The sequence below is a fragment of the Cannabis sativa genome, chromosome 9 (assembly GCF_029168945.1).
Source record: "Cannabis sativa cultivar Pink pepper isolate KNU-18-1 chromosome 9, ASM2916894v1, whole genome shotgun sequence".
Classification (NCBI taxonomy): domain Eukaryota; kingdom Viridiplantae; phylum Streptophyta; class Magnoliopsida; order Rosales; family Cannabaceae; genus Cannabis; species Cannabis sativa.
Window position 1 is genome coordinate 25,917,450 of NC_083609.1, and position 20,392 is coordinate 25,937,841.

At 33.7% G+C, this 20,392-nt stretch overlaps 2 protein-coding genes across 2 annotated transcripts; one reads left to right on the forward strand and one right to left on the reverse strand.

The window, feature by feature from the left end:
• Positions 1-470: 470 nt before the first annotated feature.
• LOC115722756 (probable hydroxyacylglutathione hydrolase 2, chloroplastic) lies at positions 471-4,756 on the forward strand. Its single transcript, XM_030652060.2, has 8 exons — positions 471-767; positions 1,528-1,710; positions 1,974-2,177; positions 2,785-2,908; positions 3,419-3,519; positions 3,800-3,874; positions 3,960-4,058; positions 4,343-4,756. Exons 1-8 carry the CDS (start codon positions 708-710, stop codon positions 4,487-4,489), a joined length of 993 nt encoding a protein of 330 aa, XP_030507920.2. The 5' UTR covers positions 471-707; the 3' UTR covers positions 4,490-4,756.
• Positions 4,757-9,824: 5,068 nt separating this feature from the next.
• Positions 9,825-20,107, reverse strand: LOC115722256 (flowering time control protein FPA). Its single transcript, XM_030651417.2, has 6 exons — positions 19,619-20,107; positions 16,527-16,772; positions 16,003-16,089; positions 14,792-15,774; positions 13,278-14,616; positions 9,825-10,133 (listed from the first exon to the last, which is right to left on the reverse strand). Exons 1-5 carry the CDS (start codon positions 19,886-19,888, stop codon positions 13,293-13,295), a joined length of 2,910 nt encoding a protein of 969 aa, XP_030507277.2. The 5' UTR covers positions 19,889-20,107; the 3' UTR covers positions 9,825-10,133; positions 13,278-13,292.
• Between the last annotated feature and the right edge of the window lie 285 nt (positions 20,108-20,392).

A 20,392-nucleotide genomic window follows, 5' to 3' on the forward strand; every position in this document is an offset into this window, starting at 1 on the left:
GTCGGACCATGGGGTCCGATGGGTCCGATTGGTCGGACCCCATCGGACCCCATGGTCCGACCATCGGACCTGGGGTGTGGGATTCGTGGACCGGCCGAGATAGAGAGAGAAAGAGAGATGTTGTGAGAGTTTGGGGGTATTTTTGGGGTTTTGAAAAAAAAAGTATAGTTTTTTTAGGGTTTAAATTATTGGTTTAGGAATCAAATTTTTTGATTTTCTAAGTATAGAAAATCAAATTTCCCTTTCAATTTTGATTTGACAAGAAAGAACCTTTTCTTTTAGGATAAAATTAAAATTAGTGTAACCACAAAATAAAAATGAGGTAGTAGTAATGTAGGTAAGCTAAACCACAACTAGAAAAGTGCACGTGTCCGTTGGTGGAGGGGACACTTTGGCGACCCGCAGGTGAGTCCTTGATGACCAAAATTAATGAAATTAATAAAGAAATGAAGGCGTTGATGTGTATATATGTGTGTCAGAGTAGAAAGTCTACCTTAATTAATAATTTCCAATTTTATTTTCTAAAAAGAAAAGAAAAAAAGGAAAGGAATCAAAATTAGGAAAGCTCAACTGCCAAAAGTGACAACCCACACACCATTTTTGTTTCTCTCTCTTTCTCTTCTTCTTCTTCTCTTCTCTGTTCCTCTGAGATTGTTGAAGAGGAAAAGAGAAAGCTGAGTCGAAGAAGCTGGTCCGAAGGGAAGGGGATGCAGATGATCTCCAGGGCATCCTCCTGTGCAATGGCCTCCTTACCTTGTTCTTCTAGGGTCTCTCTCTATTCCCATATCTTATATGATTTTCTCTGTTTGCAGAATTGTGGTTTACCCTAGTTTTCTTTTTCTTGGTTGAGAAATAATTGGATTTTGATTAAATGTAGGTTCAAATCTAAACTTTTATCGTTTAAAAGTAAAGTAGATTGCTTTCCTCAGCCATTTTGATCTTGTTTTTTCCTTACCCTGTGGATGTACCATATGATTTTCTGTCATATTCTGGTGTATAACATAATTTAATGGCTTTTCTCTTTCTTTATTATTATTATTATTTTAATGGGTTGAAAATTATTATAAGCGAGAGACATTGTGAAGGCTATCTAACTCTTATCACTTTGAAAAGGGTTTTTCTTTTGAAACCCTTTCTTGATATTTTTGTATTCTAGTATTAGTAGTCTAGTTTTTTAACTTTCACTGCTTTTTTCAAATTTTACTACTTTAGGTGAGGTGGATTGACTTTTGCTATGTAGTAAGTTAAGCTGGATTGATGCAGAAATAACGACTTTGTTATGACATCAATTGTGAATGTCAAAGTGTTGAAGTTGACTAGAGGGCTCATAATTTTTTCTATTTCTAAATCTTTTATATATCTTTGATACAAGATCTAATCTCATGCTAAGAATGTCTGCAATCTTGTCACCTTGTTGCTTGTTATGAAGTTGACTAGAGGGCTCATAATTTCTTCTATTTTTCAATTTTTCTTGCTATTGGAACCTAAATGATTTTGCCTGTTCTGTTTTTGAAAAACATGTTTTAGGTAAGGAGTGGGTTTTCTGTATGGCGAGGTATGAGACAACTTTGCCTCAGAAAGGGCTTGCTGTATGGGTTTATGAGGCTGTTCTCTTCTCCATTAAAGACCTTGCGTGGAGCTAGTAGAACCCTTCGGGTTGATCAGTTTTGTAGTGTTGTTAATATGTCATCCTCATTGCAAATTGAATTGGTGAGCTCTTCTTTTCAATTTCCCCAAAACTTTTTCATTTATTGATCATGATCTGCTCATTTAACTTAAGAAATATTTATTTTACCGATACATTTTTATTCCATGTTTGACATAACACAGACTTTTAATGACTTGAAATGCTTTGATACTAAGAATACAAGGGGAACAATGTATGACAAATATTTCACTTGGTACTCTTAGATGAGATCTGACATTGTGACTATAATTAATCCTATCACTTTTATGATACTTTTATCTTTCAGGTACCATGCCTTAGCGATAACTATGCGTATCTTCTGCATGATGTGGATACTGGCACAGTTGGTGTGGTTGATCCTTCTGAAGCTGTGCCTGTTATTGAAGCTTTGAGTAGGAAAAATAGAAATTTGACATACATTCTAAATACTCATCATCATCATGATCATACTGGTGGTAACGTGGAGTTGAAAGCAAGGTATGGTGCAAAGGTATGATGACATTAGCCTTTCAATAAGCTACTTTTCTTCTTATTTTATTTGTTAATAAGTTAATTTTCACACAAAATGAACACATTTGTATTACACGTTGATGCATAGGCACATGACGTTAGGATATAAGAAAAACTATCATTTATCGTTTGTGGTTGGACTTGGATTATTTTATCAGTTGATTTGACTCTCATCTTCATATCATCAACATGTTTAAACTTCAACAGCTTTTATTACAAGTGCAGTAGTGTGATTGTTGTCCCCAATTTTGCTTCTGTCTAATTTCGTCTTGCATAATTATTATTGGTACTGCTACTCCAAGAAAGTAGCATAAAAACTTGAATGAGTTATTGCATCCAGCAATAAATTGCTATATGGTACTGCTGTACTGGTATATTATTCAAATGGGAATGATTTATAATGATTATTGTGGAAAAGCGTGAAAGATGTAAAACTACGCTTACACTTGATAAAATAACCAATCTGTAAACTTGTTAGCATAAAACTGCAAACTCATTTTAGCAGCTTTTCTTTCCCATTCCAATCAGAATTCTCCAATTGTGCTGATAAGTTTTGTGGATCTATGTATCCTTTTTGTGTCCTTTAGGTGATTGGCTCAGCGATAGACAGGAACAGAATTCCAGGCATTGATATTGTTTTGGATGATGGGGATAAGTGGATGTTTGCAGGCCATGAGGTGCATGTTATGGAGACTCCTGGTCATACACGAGGTCATACTCCATAAATTGACTAGTCTGAATATCATTTGTAGCGTTTGGATTACTACTGAAGCCGAATCACCTTATTGCTATAACTGCATTGCTCATTAGCTGTTTTCTTGTTCCAGGGTGTGAATGGAATTCAATTTATTTTCATGAAGAACATATCCCCCATGCCCTTTGGTTCTATTTGGGCTCTTTTTCTTTAATCTTACCATTTTTTATCTTAGAACTTATTGTTTTGTTGTTTTGCTCTTCTAAACCTCTTAGGCATAATGTATGGAAAACTGTGTAAGCTGCTAAGTTGAAACTAATAACGGGGTTCTGGTTGTCATAAGTTGATTAGACCTCCTTTCTATTGTGGTTCAGGGCTTATTAGCAGTCATATACTTTAGTTATTTTTCTTTCCCCTGGGGTATTTCTAGTAAATGTTTTCAGCCATGTTCTCTTGTATCTCAAGTAGATTTATTGATATAGGAATATAGCCCCGGGTTTCTAATCTCTCTGTTGCTTTCTTACCAGGTCATATTAGCTTCTACTTTCCTGGATCTGGGGCAATTTTTACTGGAGATACATTGTTCAGTTTATCATGTGGCAAACTGTTTGAAGGAACCCCTGAACAGGTTGTTATTTCGTGGTTGTAGTTTATACGTTTATGTTGTCTAAGATGGTTTCTGATGAATTAGAGTGGGTCATTTCTCATATAGCTATGTAAATTAGTGTGAAATTGGTTTATAAGAAATATAGATTTTTAGTTCTGCAGTTATAACTTTTTCCTTTCTTATCAGGAAAAAAAAACTTGGCACTTTGTTATATACAAAATATGTGGATGTCCTAATAATCTGTTTTTTAAATTCTATTGTATTTCACTTGGAATTAAAATGGCTAGTGTCTTTGTTGCAGATGCTGTCATCCCTTAGAAAGATTACATCTTTGCCAGATGACACAAATGTATACTGTGGTCATGAATATACATTGGTAAGGGGTTTTGCTTTCCCTGATTCTTTCCGAAAAAACCCAAAAGAAATCACATTGTCCTGACTACAGATACTTGTTTTAACAGAGTAATTCAAAGTTTGCATTGTCTATAGAGCCTGAGAATGAGGCACTCCAATCCTATGCAGCACATGTAGCTCATCTTCGCAACAAGAGCTTGCCTACGGTACTTTCTTCCACTTGTACTCCAAAACCAACTTGCTTATGTTCCTCTTGAGCAAAAGGAAAAAACTTTATTGTGTTCCTGTTGAGGATGATATGATATATTTCTTAGTTCTTATCTGATTTTGTAATCTGCAAGTTTGTGCCTTGCAAGTTACATCAAGATAGTTAAATTAAAATGCACCTAACATTTTTTTCCTTGCAAGCAGAAATTTGTGTGTGTTTGCATGTTTTTCTTTTTTAAGTCATGTTCTTGCATTGAAAGTTTTATATTTGGTGATGTATTAGATTCCAACTACCCTCAAACTGGAGAAGGCATGTAATCCATTTCTTCGAACTTCGAGTAAAGAGATCAGGCAGATATTAAACATTCCTTCCACGGCAAATGATGCAGAAGCTTTGGGTGTCATACGCCAAGCAAAGGATAGTTTTTGAGAAGTTGTAGATAAATTCATCTGTTAAAGTCCCTAAGATCCTAATTGTTTATATATATTTCAAAGTCCTTTTTGGTTTTTGGATCTACTTCAAGCTGAGGCCTGAGATACAACATCTGTCTTTATAGGATAAAAGAATGATATTAGATTTATAATTTTGCTACCGACCCTTTGTTAAATTTTTGTTCCAATTTGGAAAGCCTTGAGATTCTATATGCAAGTATTTTTTTCATATGATATTTATAGTGAATAAATATATATTTATTTATATTGGTGTACGGTATGCAATTATTCATTGATGTGGTGCTTTTGGAGCTGTGCTCCCTTGTGGCTAAAGGAATATGGGAAACACGCAACTTTAATTTGGATAATTGTGCTTAGCTGGTTGGAAGGCAGTCGAAGGTGAAGATCTGGTTTTGTAATTAAACGTGTTCTGATGGGACTCTGTTGGGTTGGGACCCAAAGATTTGAACCCTGGTATCATCACTAATCTGGAAGTGGTGAATTTCTTGGCTGATAATGGGGTTTCTTGGGATGAGGCGTTGATCATGAGATCTTTTCGACCTGAGGCTGCTAAGAAGATATTGGCTTGTAATCTCGTAGAATGCCAAAGTGAAGACTCGCTGGTGTGGATGTCAAGTACGGATTGGGTGTTTTTCTCTTAAGGCTTCTTACCTCGATTTCCATAAGAGGACATTTATAACAGATGAGATATGTTCCTCTTTATGGAAGTCGCACATTCATGAAAGGTTGAAGTTGTTCTTGTGGAAACTATCTAAAGATTGTCTCCCTTTTGGCTCGAGGTTGTGGGGTATTTTTGGAAATTAAGTTGGCCAGTGCTTTTTCTGTGGCAATGCAGCTGGTGACACTGCTGCCCACTTCTTATGTTAATGTCCTATCACTATTAGTCTTTGGTTCTCAAGCAAATGGGGTATTCGAATTGAAGATTTCCCTCTATTCTCTGGTGCAGAGGTGGTTAAATCGATGTTCAAATCAATAGCCTTTTTTCAGCAACATGTCTCAGTTTGACGGAGCTGAATTCGTAACCTTTGCTGCTATTCATAACCTTTTTAAGCAAATGATCGGGGGCTGGGTCCGGGATCACGGCCAGGGTATGTTCGGGTTCCAAGGTTTAGGTTGGAGTTAGGTCCAAAATATTGATTAAGAAAAAAAAATATTTAAAAAAATATAAAAAATGATTTTTTATGTCTTCAAAATTTTTAAAATTTTGATTCTCAGTTAAAAAATTAAAGAGTGAAAATAGTTTTATAGAACATGATTTTAGAAAATATTTTCACTTTTTAAATTTTAAAAACAAAAAATTGATTAAAAAGTGTTACCAAATGCACCTTAAATGAACCTAAATTTTTCGAGAAAATGAAGGGAAACTTACAAAAATACTGGAATTTGGGTTAATTTTTACAAAAATACTGTCACATGAAAATCTTTTCAAAAATACTGTGTTTTTATAAAACACCAGTAGAACACAAAACAGAACAACTCAAAACAACAGTAGAACAACTAAAAAACACCAGTAGAACAATAGTGAAAACTTAACACAGTATACTGCAGTATGAAACTTATAAAAAAACACAGTAAAAAAGTAAAAAATACCGCTTGACAGTATTTTTGTAAAAAAAATAGCAAAAGTTAGTATACCATGTAAATTTCCCGAAATGAAAACCAGATTTTCCCACCAAATTGAATTTTTAATATATTTTTCTTATTTGCTTAATTTGTAAATAAAAAATACTTGATTTTTTTAAATCATTTAATTAAAAAAAAACGTTCAAAATAATAGATATATATATTAATATGTAAAATAATTTTTAAAATATTTTTTTTTAAAAGGATACAATTTTGTAGTAGTCAAATTTCAAGGGACAAAACAGGACAGTTTTTAAACATCCAAAAATAAATAAAACCAAATTTATTAAGAATTAAACGGTTTGTATATTTTAGGGGGTATTTGGTAGTGCCATAAGTTCGTAAAGGAAAAATACTAATTATTATTTTTTAAAAATAAAAAATGTATTTCAATTTTTATATAATTTAAAAGGTTTTATAGAATACAACCTAAATTATTAGATTTGTAACACTTAACTGCCTAAGGTTTTTTTTTTCTAGTATTTAAGTCTGTCTATATGGTTTAAAATCTACTTATACACTTGGTATTTTTGTTTAAAAAAAAAAATAAATAAAATAATAGCATGGGTACTTAAATGCTACATATGTAATAATTTAGGTACTTAGACAACTAAACAAAAAAAATTAAGTATTATACTATAGTGCTATAAACAAATTAAAATGTGTAGCTAGGAAAATAACTTAAGTAACTGCAAACGTAATAATTGGCCACGCTTTGCCAAAAATATCTCTAAGATTATCTCCAAGATATTTTTTTAGTCAAAATGTTAAAACAGATTTTTAAGGGAATTTTTATTTTAGGGTTTTTTTTTCGAACAATTATTCCGTGGGAAAAATTAAAGAAAAAAGTTAAAAATTTAGAGAAAATAGGTTAGGATAATCAATTACCCTTAAGGTAATCAGAGGGTAACTAGTAACCTCTTTAGGGTAACCAATTACCTTATAATATTTTTCTCATATTTTCTTTTTCTTTTTTTTTTTTTTTTGAATTTTTCCCGTAAAATAATTTATTTTTTTAAAAAAAAATCCATATTTTTACACAAATTGTATAAAAACCATAAAATGTGAAAATTCACTTGTTTTTTGATAATTGACTTTTTTTAATCTCAGGCTCCTTACTTTAGTTAGAATTGATTAGTTTAATAATATTTTAAAAATTTAAATTTATTAAATATAGATTGATTTAATGAAATGATAAAAACAAAAAAAGTAATATTCCTTTTTTATAAATAGTATTAAAAATGTTTTGGAAAAAAATGGGGGCTCTCTATCCATCTATTTGAGAGAGCTATTCTATGTTAGAGCTCATTTTTTTAGTGTGTTTAGTATGGTTAAAGGCACTCTAATAAAAATATTTTATTAGTTGAGTGCAACCTCGAAAAGGGGTGTGTAAATGCATTCTTTTCTTTTGTGTCTAAATAGTTATAATTCTAAGTTTTTATTGCAATTTTTTATTTGAATTTTTTTAAATAATTTACATAAAAAAAAAAAAAGAGTTTAAACAATTTATTTCACACACCATACACATCCAACAAATTGTTTGATTTTGCTACTATAAATCATTTTAAATATCTCAAAATTTTGCAAGATGTTATGAATATATAATGAATACTATTATAAAAACAATAATAGAATTATAACTACATGAATGCTGAAAATATAATAAAAGTGTATCAATACAACTATTTTTTAGAGGAATTACAAAATTTTCTTATTTTATTTGCTGTTAAATTTTTAAAATTGAAGAGAAAGATGGATTATTTCGACTCCGTTTAGCTAAATTTCTACTTTTTCTTATAGCTAGAAGTATAAGTATAAGCTTTGTTTTATTTTTACTGTTTCGATAACTATTATATGAAGATCTTTTTTAATAAAAATTGCTTTTCAAAGTGTTTGAATATTAAAAAAAAAAATCTTTTGTGAGTGAATTAAGAATTATGTAAGTTATTTTCATTTTTAAAATAGTTTCTCAAAAGTCCTTTTGAGAGAAGTTACAAATCTTAGCTTCTTCCAAAATGATTTTTAAATTAAAAAAGAACTTCTTATTTTTTATCTAAACACATATAGGACTATTTGAATTTTAAAAGCTAAAAAAAAGATTATAGAAGAACATGGATGCAATATCTTTTTTTTTTTTTTGATAACATGTAATATCATTTGGGAAATTTGAATATCTATACATTAATTGGGGGATAATTTTTTCCCTAATTGAATACATATGAAAATTGAAAATATGTGACAATTTTATCTAAAACCCAATACTACCCCTCCCATAACTCAACCCCATCTCTCTCTCTTCCCCATCTCTCTCTTCGTCTATCTCTCTCTCTCTCTCTCAACCAACCGAACCACAACCCCCAATCCCCCTCACCACCGCCCAAAGCGTCGGCCCCTCACCACCGCCCAAAACGCCAGCCCCTCACCACCGTCCACAACACCGTAAACACGCACCGACGGAGGCCTAAAGCACCATCCACCAACCGAACCCACGCCCACTCGACCGAACCCACGCACGCACGCACGCCATCTCGACCGAACCCACGCACGCACGCCGGGCGAACACCACCGGAGAAGAAGAAGGTCCGATGCCGCGCCAAAATTTCAATTTTTTTGGGTTTTTAAGGTCGGGTCCGATGGGCCCATCGGACCCCATCGGACGGGCATCGGGCCCATCGGACGGGGCATCAGGCCCATCGGGCCTCCGACTTCAAAAACCCAAAAAAACCCATCGGACCCCAAAAATTTGGCATCGGGGCCCATCAGACCCGACTTCAAAAATCCAAAAAAATTCCCATCGGACGGGCATCGGGCCCCATCGAACCCGATCCCTTAGAAGCCCAGAAAAATTGAAAAAAAAAAAAAAAAGAGTTTTTGAGAGGGGTATTTTTGGGATTTTGGAAAAGTGGTCATATATTTTTAATGTAGAAAAGTATTAGTTTAGGAAAAAAATATTAGGTATATGTAAGTATAGAAAATCAAATTTTCTTATCATTTTGAACAGTTATCTTCTAAAAAAATATACCTTTGAACTTAAAGAATTATGTTGAAATATCTTTATGTGTTTATATTAGTATTTTTAAATTATAATAATCCAGTTTAATTACCCGTTAATAAAAACTATTATCAACAATAACATACAGGATATAAAATGGAACAAATCAAACAAACCACCAAACACCAACTACTCTAAGGTGACACTGATATTCTCAATTCAGATTGAGGAACATGGGATAAGGTTAAAGTCACCACTGTGTTCTGCTAAGAATTGGCTGAGAGGATTCTAAAAACACCCCATTTGCACTCTTTTAAAACTCTATTTGCACACTCTAATTTAGAAAAGATGTAAATCTAGTCAATTACTTAATCAAAGGAGCTTTACTTAGTTGATCAAGGTTATAATAATTATATCTTGTGGCATTTTATATTATAGTTAGTATTTAATTAATTAAAATATTATTTTATTGTAATAAATTTGTAGATATGAATAAAATTATTCCCATTTAAATAAAAATGAATAAAATTATTTAGATTGCACCAACCCGTATGTAGTACTAAGTTATAGTTGGAGATGCAGTATCGAAATGGGTACAATCTGCAATAATTTAGTGCAAAAGTTGCCCCAACCCAACAAGTATTTACTATTTATGGTAGGAGATTGTGTTATTGAGCAGAGGTGCATATAGAGCAAATTTTGTGTAAAAACAAAAAATAAAAAATTAATTAATGGGAAAGAAAGATGTCGTTTCGAGAGGAAACAGAACAATATACACAAAACCAAAGATGATTAAAGCAAATGAACAAAAAAAAACGCCATTGTTACGTTGTCCTAAGAGAGAAGGTTATAATAAAAAAAAAACAAGCCCCAAAACTTTGAGACGTCCTGTGGTTGTGGTTACTGGTTGATTGGATTGGAATGTATTTAAAAACCTGCTGCGAACGTTGCGTAGAAAAACAATCCAGCTTTCGAGTAATTTAAAAGGGTCTCACACACCCCATACCTACACGTTGTCAAAGATTCAACACTCGTTAGCCAATCAATAGTTATCGGATCGCTTCAAGGCTTTCTTTTGTTCTTTTTTACTAATTACTACCGTAAGTATTTGAAAAGGAAAAGATACCTATATCACTAAAACATGTAAGAAAAGTAACAAAAATGAAATAAAAATCAAGACCTATGAGATCTCGTTTCTTCTGGGTTACAAATTTCAACAGAACATTGGTCAACTTTTCGTTTTGGTAAATCATTCTGTTAAGGAAAATTATTTGAGTTGCACTCTGCATACATTTTTGTATGTACCACATCAGGAGTATTTTGAAATCAATCGAAGGCAAACATTAAAAACATCCAGGAATACCAGCACATTGAGAATTAACCCTTTAATAGCAAGGAAGGACAGAAACCCAATATTTAGATATGACTAAAAATTTTGGTTGTTATTTTACGATCACATTATACTCCATAGAGGACGTGATTATATACGAGCAATTATTAGAAAACAAAAACAGTGAAAAGCGTTCCTAAATGAATCACAGTTCATTATACATTAATCAAACACGGTTGATATATCGTTACTTTTCAGTACCATTTGTTTAATTTAACCACCCATGTTGGCAAAGTTTACTTTTGGCAAAATATTGGGTTTTACTAACATTAAGGTGGCGTTTGGTTGGAGGTATTGAAATGGAATGGAATGGAAATGAAACAATTTTCATTCCATTCCTTTGTTTGGTTGCATTTTAAAGTATTGGAATGGCATTCCAATGGAATGCTCTTTCCACCATTTTGGTGGAATGGCTATTCCATTTTAAAAAGAAAGGAATGACCATTCCAATGTAACAAGAAATAATATTTAATTATTTTTTTATCAATTTTTTTATGCATTTTAAATTTTATTCCATTCCATTCCTATTCCTATTCCCATTCCAATTCCTATTCCTATTCCTATATTTTTATTCCTCCCAACCAAACGCCAAGAGATTCTTTTAAACTATATAGTATGTAGTGCAGCAGACGTGAAAAACAGATGAAAGTCATTAAATATGAAACGGTGGAGTTACGAGTACTTATATATAAGAAACTCAGGACAGTAGACTATAACAATCAATAAAAAATAAAACTTCTACTTCTACTTCCCATCGTTTTGCTGTGTTTGTATACCTCTGGAAAAGTAGGTTTATACTTCTAAGTGATAGTCAATTTTGTCAGCCAATTGTAGTTGCATAAAACATAAGCAATGAATAGTTCGAGTTGCCAAATATTAAAAAGAAAAATCTCAAATTCTTTAACATTTTTCTTATAATCCTACTCCTATCTTGTTCATGTACCAGTTGTTCATTTTGAGGAGGCGTTCATAATATGATAATAAGATATATCATTTTCAGTATAATTATTATTATTATTAAAATACTCCTACCTAAGGAAGCTATCTTAAGAATTCCACTAGTTAAAAGGATTACAGGATAAATCATTTAGAGAGTTTTAAACGAAACTTGTTAATTCCTGTTGAGAATCTAAACCCAGAACACTAAATAATTAAGGAGTACGTGTGTTTTTTTCCCGCAAAGTAAAGTTGCCAAGTCTTATCCTCTACTTTTGATAGTCTTAAAGTTCATTTAAGAGTCGAATATATGTTCCCTCGCCTCTCAAAGGGAGACACAAAATAATTGGGTATTATTCGAATTTAGTGTGTCCAAAGAAAAAGAAAAGAAAAAAACTACTGGATTAAAATTCTTAGTCACCTGAAATTAAAATTTGCCGGGCTAGTCGTGAACTATATTATGAACTCTACATATAAATTAATAACAAAAAATAACTTTACAGAAAAGAAATTATTATATATAATTCAATGACAAGTCAATGTACAACCTGACAAAGTCTAAACATAGTTGTCCTACGGTTGGGTTAATCATTTAAGACATACACCATATAAAGCAGGAGTATTATACAGAAATATAACATATATACTAAAACGACAGAAGTTTATTGAATAGACAATGGACAATGAGGTATAATATACATACCATACCAGAAGACAGTTTAATAAAACTAATTCAAGAGATGTGCAAGAAAAGTAAAATAAAATGAGTTCTAGAAAAATAGCATCAACTCTCGAAACAAATTAAACAAAATTGGGACTAAATAAAACAACTGAACAAGTAAAATTCTACATCAAGACAAGCAAAATGTAATGCATAGAAACAAGTTGGATTTTAAAAAAATTAAAATAGAAATGACAGTATCAAACCATTTAAAGGCAAAATTATACATTTAGCAATAAAAATGAAGCAGCTTTAGATTTTATCTTCGCCTAGGTTTTTGAATAACGCACAGAATAGTTCAGATCTAAAATCTTACTATATGAACTACTAAACCACTGTCTAAATATCTACTTTACAATCCAAATAAATACAATTAATCCAACCCATTTTCCAACACAGCAATAACTGGGCATTGAAGAGACAGATCAAATTGTCTTGAATCAATTTCAGGGACATACCTCAAACCATTGATCCATAGCGAATCTTTTGGCCACACATTTTGACAACTTAACTGAAATTCTAGCCTAGGGGCTTATTTATGGACTAATTAATCCTAGTCCAACCAAGGAGTCCTAAACCATTTTATACTTTTCAGCTAATCACTCTTAAAAAGTTATTCAGTTATATAACATACATTTGTAAGAGTAATACTCATTGCCCAATTTTATTTTATATATTTTTAGCTGAAATCAACTTTAATATCATTTCACTGTAAGAACTGTAATGACACATTATTCTTGCCCAAAAGGATGTTAATTCTTAATATCTTGTTCTTGTCCTAAGCTAATACATGTAAGTGGTAACTGTCCAGACATACACGAGAAAACTCTTCCCAAAACTCTAGCGTTCAAAGCATAATACAAATAGTCTAACACAGCACTAAACACAATTCTCACAGCAAGCTATACAGCCAGAAATATCCAAAATTCCAACTTTTCCCATCTAAAATTTCTAAGCTAGGCCTAAGTCTGACAGAAAAGAAACAACAACAACAAATCACCATAGCAAGTAAAAGCAGAGTCAATTTTAACTTAGTCAACTTGCAATGAATATGACACATATATATCTTCCCCAAAAGATAACCAATGAATAGGAGAAGTTACCTAGATGTAGCTATTTCATTGCTGACTTCCAGAACCCCGCCCTGCTTGAGCACCAACATGCTGCTGCTGCTGCCGCTGCTGAATCTGAAGAAGCAGGTTTGCTGCAAACTGCAATGTTGATTGATAACGCTGGTTTTTATCAACTTCACCCTCTGATGTGCTCTGACCCGCCCCAATGATTGACTGCAGCTGCTGCACCTGATTTGAAACTTCTGCATTTACCGTGTCAGAAGCTAACGGCACACTTTGTGATTGCACAGCATTACCACCATAAGACTGACTAGAAAAATTCACAGGATTGGAAAGTTGTTGGGAAACAGTAGGATGGTACAACCCAGAAGCATCTGTTCCATGTGCCTGATATTGGGTAACACGTGGGGATGCGCTGGTTTGTCCACCTTGAGAAGGTACTGGAAAGTTACTCAGAGGCCTAGACTGCAGTGACTGATTTAAACTAGAGTCTTGGAACTGAGTGCTACCATGGTGTTGTTGTGCAGAGTGGCTGTGTGTATTTGAAAGAGATGGATAAGACTGCAGTTGCGAGAGGTTCTGTCCCTGAGGATTAAACTGACTACCCAATTGTTGTAATCCATGCCCTGTATGGTCATAAGCTTGATGATGATCTTGTTTCCATCCAGGAGGAATTAATTTATTCAGTTGACCAGGAGGAAGTGAAGGCCGAATTGTTGGGCCCAATTGTTTTGCATTCTCTGGAGCAGAAGACTGAGCATTTGCAGGCATAAAGGATGCTAGAGTCGCAATCAGCTCAGGCGTCAATGCAACTCCAGCTTGTGATAATGCTCCAGTATTATTAGGCGCATAATCTTGTGATACTGATTGCAATCTGGGCGACTCACTTGTAGGTGGAAAAAATTGTTTTATGGGAAGCTTAGATTCCTCGTGCAAAACCCTTCCATAATCCATTGGCATAACTCGTTCCTCCTTTGATGAAACAACACCATACTCCATTTGAGAAGGATTCTGTTGTCTATCAGTATACTGTGAAGGAATAGGCAGGTGAGCCGGTTGCTGCCCCAAGGTGCTACTAGAAACTTGTGGAAATTTAAGAACAACGCCATATAGGCGTTCAGGACCAACAACTTTCAAAACCTTTGTTAAAAATTCTGAAGGAGGTACTAAAAATAAGGTGGTCCCGTCATCAAACTTGGCAACACCAGCCCTACTTTTGGCACCTAAATAACGAAGAAATTCAGTGTAAGAAGCAAAATCTTCCTCACTATCTGGCAAGAAAAACACAATTTCAAATCCAATGGCTTCAGCATAGTGTTTAGTTAACATATCCAATCCTGTTCTAGCAGAGCAATTGACAACTTCAGGACTGCAAGACAATAAACACCCATGTTATAACTTTATCGCAATGTACACGCATTGACAAGAAAAAGAGGCAGGAGCATCTAAGTCAGGGCAGCAGGCAGCTAGATAGAAGTTACTATAGCAGCTTGCAAAAACATCTAAAGGAAAACAATAACATATGCAAAATGGAAAATACTCACAGCTCAGATCCTATTCCTTTTCCAATTGGGACACAACGTGCATGACAAACAGGAGTCCCACCCTTGGCAATCATCCCACGCCAGACATAATCACCATCAGAATGACCTTGAGCTGCTCCTCCAGTTGAACCCCTTGTACCAACAGGACTAAGGAGACCCTTCCCTTGAACATTACCAAATGGACCAGAAGCACCTCCATCAACTGCTCCAACTACATAAGATTGATCCAACCCTAGCCCATGGTCATCAAGTTTTCTTAATGGAAAAGAAGTATCTTCAATAGACATTGGGCCATCTATCCTAGACCGTTTAGAGTCCCTCTGAAAATGGTTAACATCCAACACATCCCATGCACCAGATGCAGATCTTGTGTTTCCACGAATGCTTGACACAGGAGAAGACAGCACACCAGCTGAAGGAGGAGATGGCCTTCCCCAACTTGAACTCATTAAATTTTTGGAATTACCATCCTGATAATTAGGAAGATTTGCCAAATCATTAATCTTAGGGCCTGAAAGCAGCGGTTCAAATCTTCCTTGATGACCCAAAGGCCTCATGGCCATATTAGGTCCAAGAATTCCACTACCTGGAAGTGGTCCAGGAAAATTATTTGACATCATTGGATGATTTGGACCATACATATCCATCTGCAAAGGTCGAAAAGGGTCGTTGAATACCATATCTGGCCCAGGCCCTTTACCTGCTGGTGCCAACCCGCTACTTGAGTACATAATGCTAATTCGAGGATCATTGAAAAGTTTACCTTGCAAACCCTCCTTGGCACGCCTAGCTTCATCAACACTTCTGAATTCCACAAAAGAGTAATGTCTCTCAGGGAAACTTTTAATTCTTTCAATCTCTCCAAACAAAATCATTGCATTATGCAGCATTTGCTCATCAATCTGAAGAGAAGGAGGGTAACCTATCCACAAAACATTACTCGGCTGGCCATCTCCTTTTCGTCCCCCCGGAGCTTGAGAATACTACAGAAAATACAAGATTTCAAAATAAATTAAAATGATGAAAAAAATATTGACACACTGCTGTAATCTCAAATTCTGTAGACAGCTTTCTGACAAAATATATTGAAGTAGTCTGTCATGCCTAAGAAGACAATTTTAGACATATTTATAATATAATGATATCATTGTAGGAAAAAGGCCATAAGTATAAGTAGCAAAGAGATTGCTGCAACAAAATTTATGACTCACCAGCTGTCTTCTTTGAAAAGAATGAAAATCAGCCGGACCTATGCTCCTGCCCTGAAATTGTCCATCTCTGGAATCGGGCCACTGTTCCTGTTCCACAGAGCATGAGAAACATAAGCTCACTTGAAAAAAAGTAACTACATTTTACATATCTGAAATTTATTCAACAATAATAACAATCTAATTGAAGGTAATAAGAATTATGAACTAAATTATAGGAATAACAAAATGATTCAATATAACACCATAATGGCAAACCAACTATACTACCATTAATCATTTAATGTATTTAATTATAAATGTACTGAAAATCAATGAGACAACATAGCACATAATACATATACTTAAAATCATATGATAAAGCTTTGAATAATTTTAAATGTATTTACTTTAAAAACATAGCATTTAGCATTTGTCTCATCACCTTAACAAATTAACATTGCTCTCAAGATATCAACTAGTATAAAAACTTAATGACCATATTGCCTCCTATAGATAAAAACAATGAAGCTATAACAAGAACTTACCCTTCTTGAAGGTTGCGATCGAAGAAAATCTACACGTATCTGCTCACCTCCCAGACGCTTACCATTCATGTTTCTCATTGCTTGGGAAGCATCTTCAAGTCTGAAAAATTCAATGAAGGCAGTATTTCGATCTCTAAGAAACTTGAAGTCCTCAATTTTCCCAAACTTAAGAAATTCTTCTTCTAGTTCTTCCTTCGAAACAGAAGGGCTAATTCCACCCACCCATAGATGCTTACAAGGTTTAGCCTGAAAAAAGAAATTAGCAACAAAAACAAGTGTCACTACAAAGAATGTGGCGGAAAGATAACCAGTCAAAGTAATTAAGAATTAAACAAAAAATAGTGGCATATTTCAGGACCATATACCTTTCCCTTGACTAAAGATATACACAACATTTTTTGGCATAAAAGTATTATTGCAATTGCAGAAATTATGTTTTGTGAATGCAAAATCAAAGAACAAGTGGAACTTAGGTCATAAGGCCCTTGATGGAAGACAACAATTATATTGAAGTCATCCTTCTCTGATCTAATTCAGAAAACAGGAAAAAATTCACATGTATTCAATATTTTGAGAGTAAAACATTTGCCAAGGACATAATTAAATCTAGATTAAATCTTAGCAAGTTTGACTGTAAAGGAAAAGTGGTACTTGAGAACGTTAATATATCATCAGAATGGGGAGGAAAAATGTAAAGGATAGGATCAAAGAAAGATGTAAACATAGCGCACAAATGAACAAGCATCGATTTCATTGCACATTTCAAAGTGATTAATTCAGATATGATGTTCCATGAGGTCTGGCGAAAATTGGTGGTAAAGAAAGGTTGAATAATTAAACTTCTCAACCTATATTATCAACATAATATTCCTCTACTCCTTTTAAGTCAGATTTCTTTTAGTAAACAGGTTCCGTAAAAGTGTCCATGAGGAGCTTTTATGTATCACCAGTCACCAGACTCACCACAGGCTTCTGAAATAAGCTTCCCTCGAAAGACTTCTAGCATACTAAAAACAACTCCCCACCTATCCCTTTTATAATAGAAAAAAAAAAGTGCAATTATCTCCAATCAAATTTGACACAACCATCAATCAAGTTAACTGATCACTCAATAAACAAACTATACTAGACATAGCACAGATCTTTTATGAACATGCACATGAGTTCATAAGGAGCTTCTAAATATATCACCCATTGGCATCTCAAGGGAGCTATCATCAAAAGACTACCTAGCATACTAAAAGATTCCCCACCTAGCATACTAAAACGAGTTGATTATGATAAAAATGCTGCTAAATTTAATTTAATATTCAATATATATATATATAGAGAGAGAGAGAGAGAGATTACTGTGTCAACAAACGAATAAGTTCTCACACTTTTATTGAGCACAAAACTCAAATGACACTTGATCATTTATAATCATAGACCATAAAGACAAGTCACATTCTGAATGACTGGTTTATTTTAACATTCTTTCCTTAGTCAAATTAATCAATAATTATTAATCTACTTATCTAGCTATTATGTACCTTAAACTTAGTAAACTGCCGAAATTTTAAGAACATAGCTAATCAAGTTCTTCAAAGCCTTAATAATTATCTAGTTATTATGTATCTCAAACTTAGTCAACTGCAGGAATTTTAAGAACATAGCTAATCAAGTTCTTCAAAGCCTGATAATTTGAGAAGTGTCCTTCAGAATCATTGACCTTTAAGATAAGTCAAATTCTTAATTATTTACAAGTAATCACTCAATGTTAGTCTGAACTTCAAGATAGCAAGAGACTACATTAAATTCACAAATAACCTCAAAGTCCTGTATATTCACTCTATTATTTGTCGTATGATCAAATTCCTAGCTACCATTTGCAAACGAAGGTGAGTAAAATTCAGTAGTAACTTTAGGACTTGTTAGGTTGGTATAGATGGCAACATAGACATTGGTGATCTTCATACGACCAGTTGGCAATTTGCAAACAAAGTTCATATTTTTCAAAAAAATAGTAAGAAAAAAAGTCAATAAAATTCCCAAAAAGAATAATCCAATTTTTACTGCAATATCACAACCTAACTACACCCTTTAAACTAAATCTAATACAAAAATATTGCAGTCAAGGACCCGAAAACAGTTGTTTGATGCGATACTGACATTGCAATGTATTAATAAGAGCCATTTTGTTAAGCACATACGAGTTACAACTCATTGCAAGCACAAAGTGGCGAGGATGTCGTAGCTACAACGCAGCATCATTTGTGCCATTCATACCTAACCATGTCGTGCCGCAATTATAAAATTAAATGCAGTTTAATATAAGAGTTTGAGCCATGCTCTAAGCATATGCAAAGAGTTAAAAGCTGCTATCCATTGGCTAGATTAGAAATTTCATGTGTCTCGTGAAAAATCCTCATAGCTAGTGTTTATCTTTGCCTAAGCCTCACGAGATTCTTCAATATTATATATCTTATGTACCGGAGAAAAGTCCAAAGATATGTTTGGAGCTTCGATTTGGATGAATTAAGGGTAAAAATCTGTCTTTGGATTACAAAAAAAAAAATGATGGCGAAGGAAGAATTTTGGGGAAAGTGAAAAGAAAATTTCATGTAGTTCGGAGCATTTTAGAATTATCACAATGAGAAAATTAATTTGGAAAAAGTAACGCATCAAACATTGGTAAAAAAATTTGCTCATTTTCTTAAATTTATCCTCAATCGCAATTTCCTCATATCCAAACAAAAATAGCGTTACAGTATTTTTACTCATAAGCTCATAGTATTAGATTGTAAATGATTTTAATTTTAAATTTGAAATTCGGGCATGATTTTAAATAGCTATCTAGATCATGGAAAATTTCTAAATTACATCTATAACAACGCATAATTTGATACTGGACCATAATAATTTCGACGGGTTTTTGAGTTTGAAGTTTGAATTTTGACAGCAAATCCAATTGAAAATTTGAAATTGTGTAAATGCATATAAAAAAAAATAAACCCTGTTTCAAAATCTACAAAATTCAATAATTCAAACACATTATTATAATAACAACAAATACCAAATAAACCTAGCAAAACCCAAAGATCAGAACGAACCGGTCGCGCGAACTCGATCTTAATGGGATTCCCACGAAGAAGTGTCCCTTGCAGAGCGTCCTTGGCAGCCTTAGCGTCCTCCATGCGCTTAAAAAACAGAAACGCATAGCTCCGTGACGAGTATGATGTGACGCTGTCGAGCGCTCCGTACTGAGCAAAAAGGTCCATGAGATCGGAATCGGTGACATCGCTAGCCAAGTTCCCTACCCAAAGATTATTAGAGGGGTTCTCGGAATCATCCTGCTTACTCGATTTCATCGGAGGCGCCATTAGCAACCAAAACCTAGGTAATAAAAAGATGTGGCTAACAATTAGGGTTAGGGTTTTGGAGAATTAGGAGTATGAGACAGGCAAAATCATAATAAGGAAAGAGATGGGTCGAGGATATTGTGGGGTACTCAGTGTGAGAGAGAGAGAGAGAGAGAGGAGGAGGAGGAGAACGTCCGTTATTCGTGAATCTGTTTTTTTTTTTTTCTTTTCTTTTGAGCGGTTTAGAGCATCTACAAGGAGCTCATCAAATTTGGTTTCACACTATCACTAAATTTGATATTAAGAGCATCTCCAAAGAGACACCAAATTTGATGTTACACTATCACCAAATTTGGTATCAAAAATTATTTCTACTCCAACCACAACACCAAAAATTACACTAAAAAAAATATTTCTTATTATTATATTAATTTTTTAATAAATTAAAAATAATATCATATTAATTAACAAAAATTACCACAATTGTTATATTTAAATAAACTTACTAATGTGATTAAAGACAAT

Bases quoted from the DNA above. Each gene is read 5' to 3' on its own strand.
- LOC115722756 (XM_030652060.2), top strand. From the start codon at position 708: ATGCAGATGATCTCCAGGGCATCCTCCTGTGCAATGGCCTCCTTACCT. The intron at 2,178-2,784 runs GTATGATGACAT...TGTGTCCTTTAG, and splicing joins AAGCAAGGTATGGTGCAAAG to GTGATTGGCTCAGCGATAGA. The intron at 4,059-4,342 runs GTACTTTCTTCC...GTGATGTATTAG, and splicing joins GCAACAAGAGCTTGCCTACG to ATTCCAACTACCCTCAAACT.
- LOC115722256 (XM_030651417.2), bottom strand. From the start codon at position 19,888: ATGGCGCCTCCGATGAAATCGAGTAAGCAGGATGATTCCGAGAACCCC. The intron at 16,773-19,618 runs GTTCGTTCTGAT...TTCTTTTTTCAG, and splicing joins AGATCGAGTTCGCGCGACCG to GCTAAACCTTGTAAGCATCT. The intron at 14,617-14,791 runs GTGAGTATTTTC...ATTGTCTTGCAG, and splicing joins AAAGGAATAGGATCTGAGCT to TCCTGAAGTTGTCAATTGCT.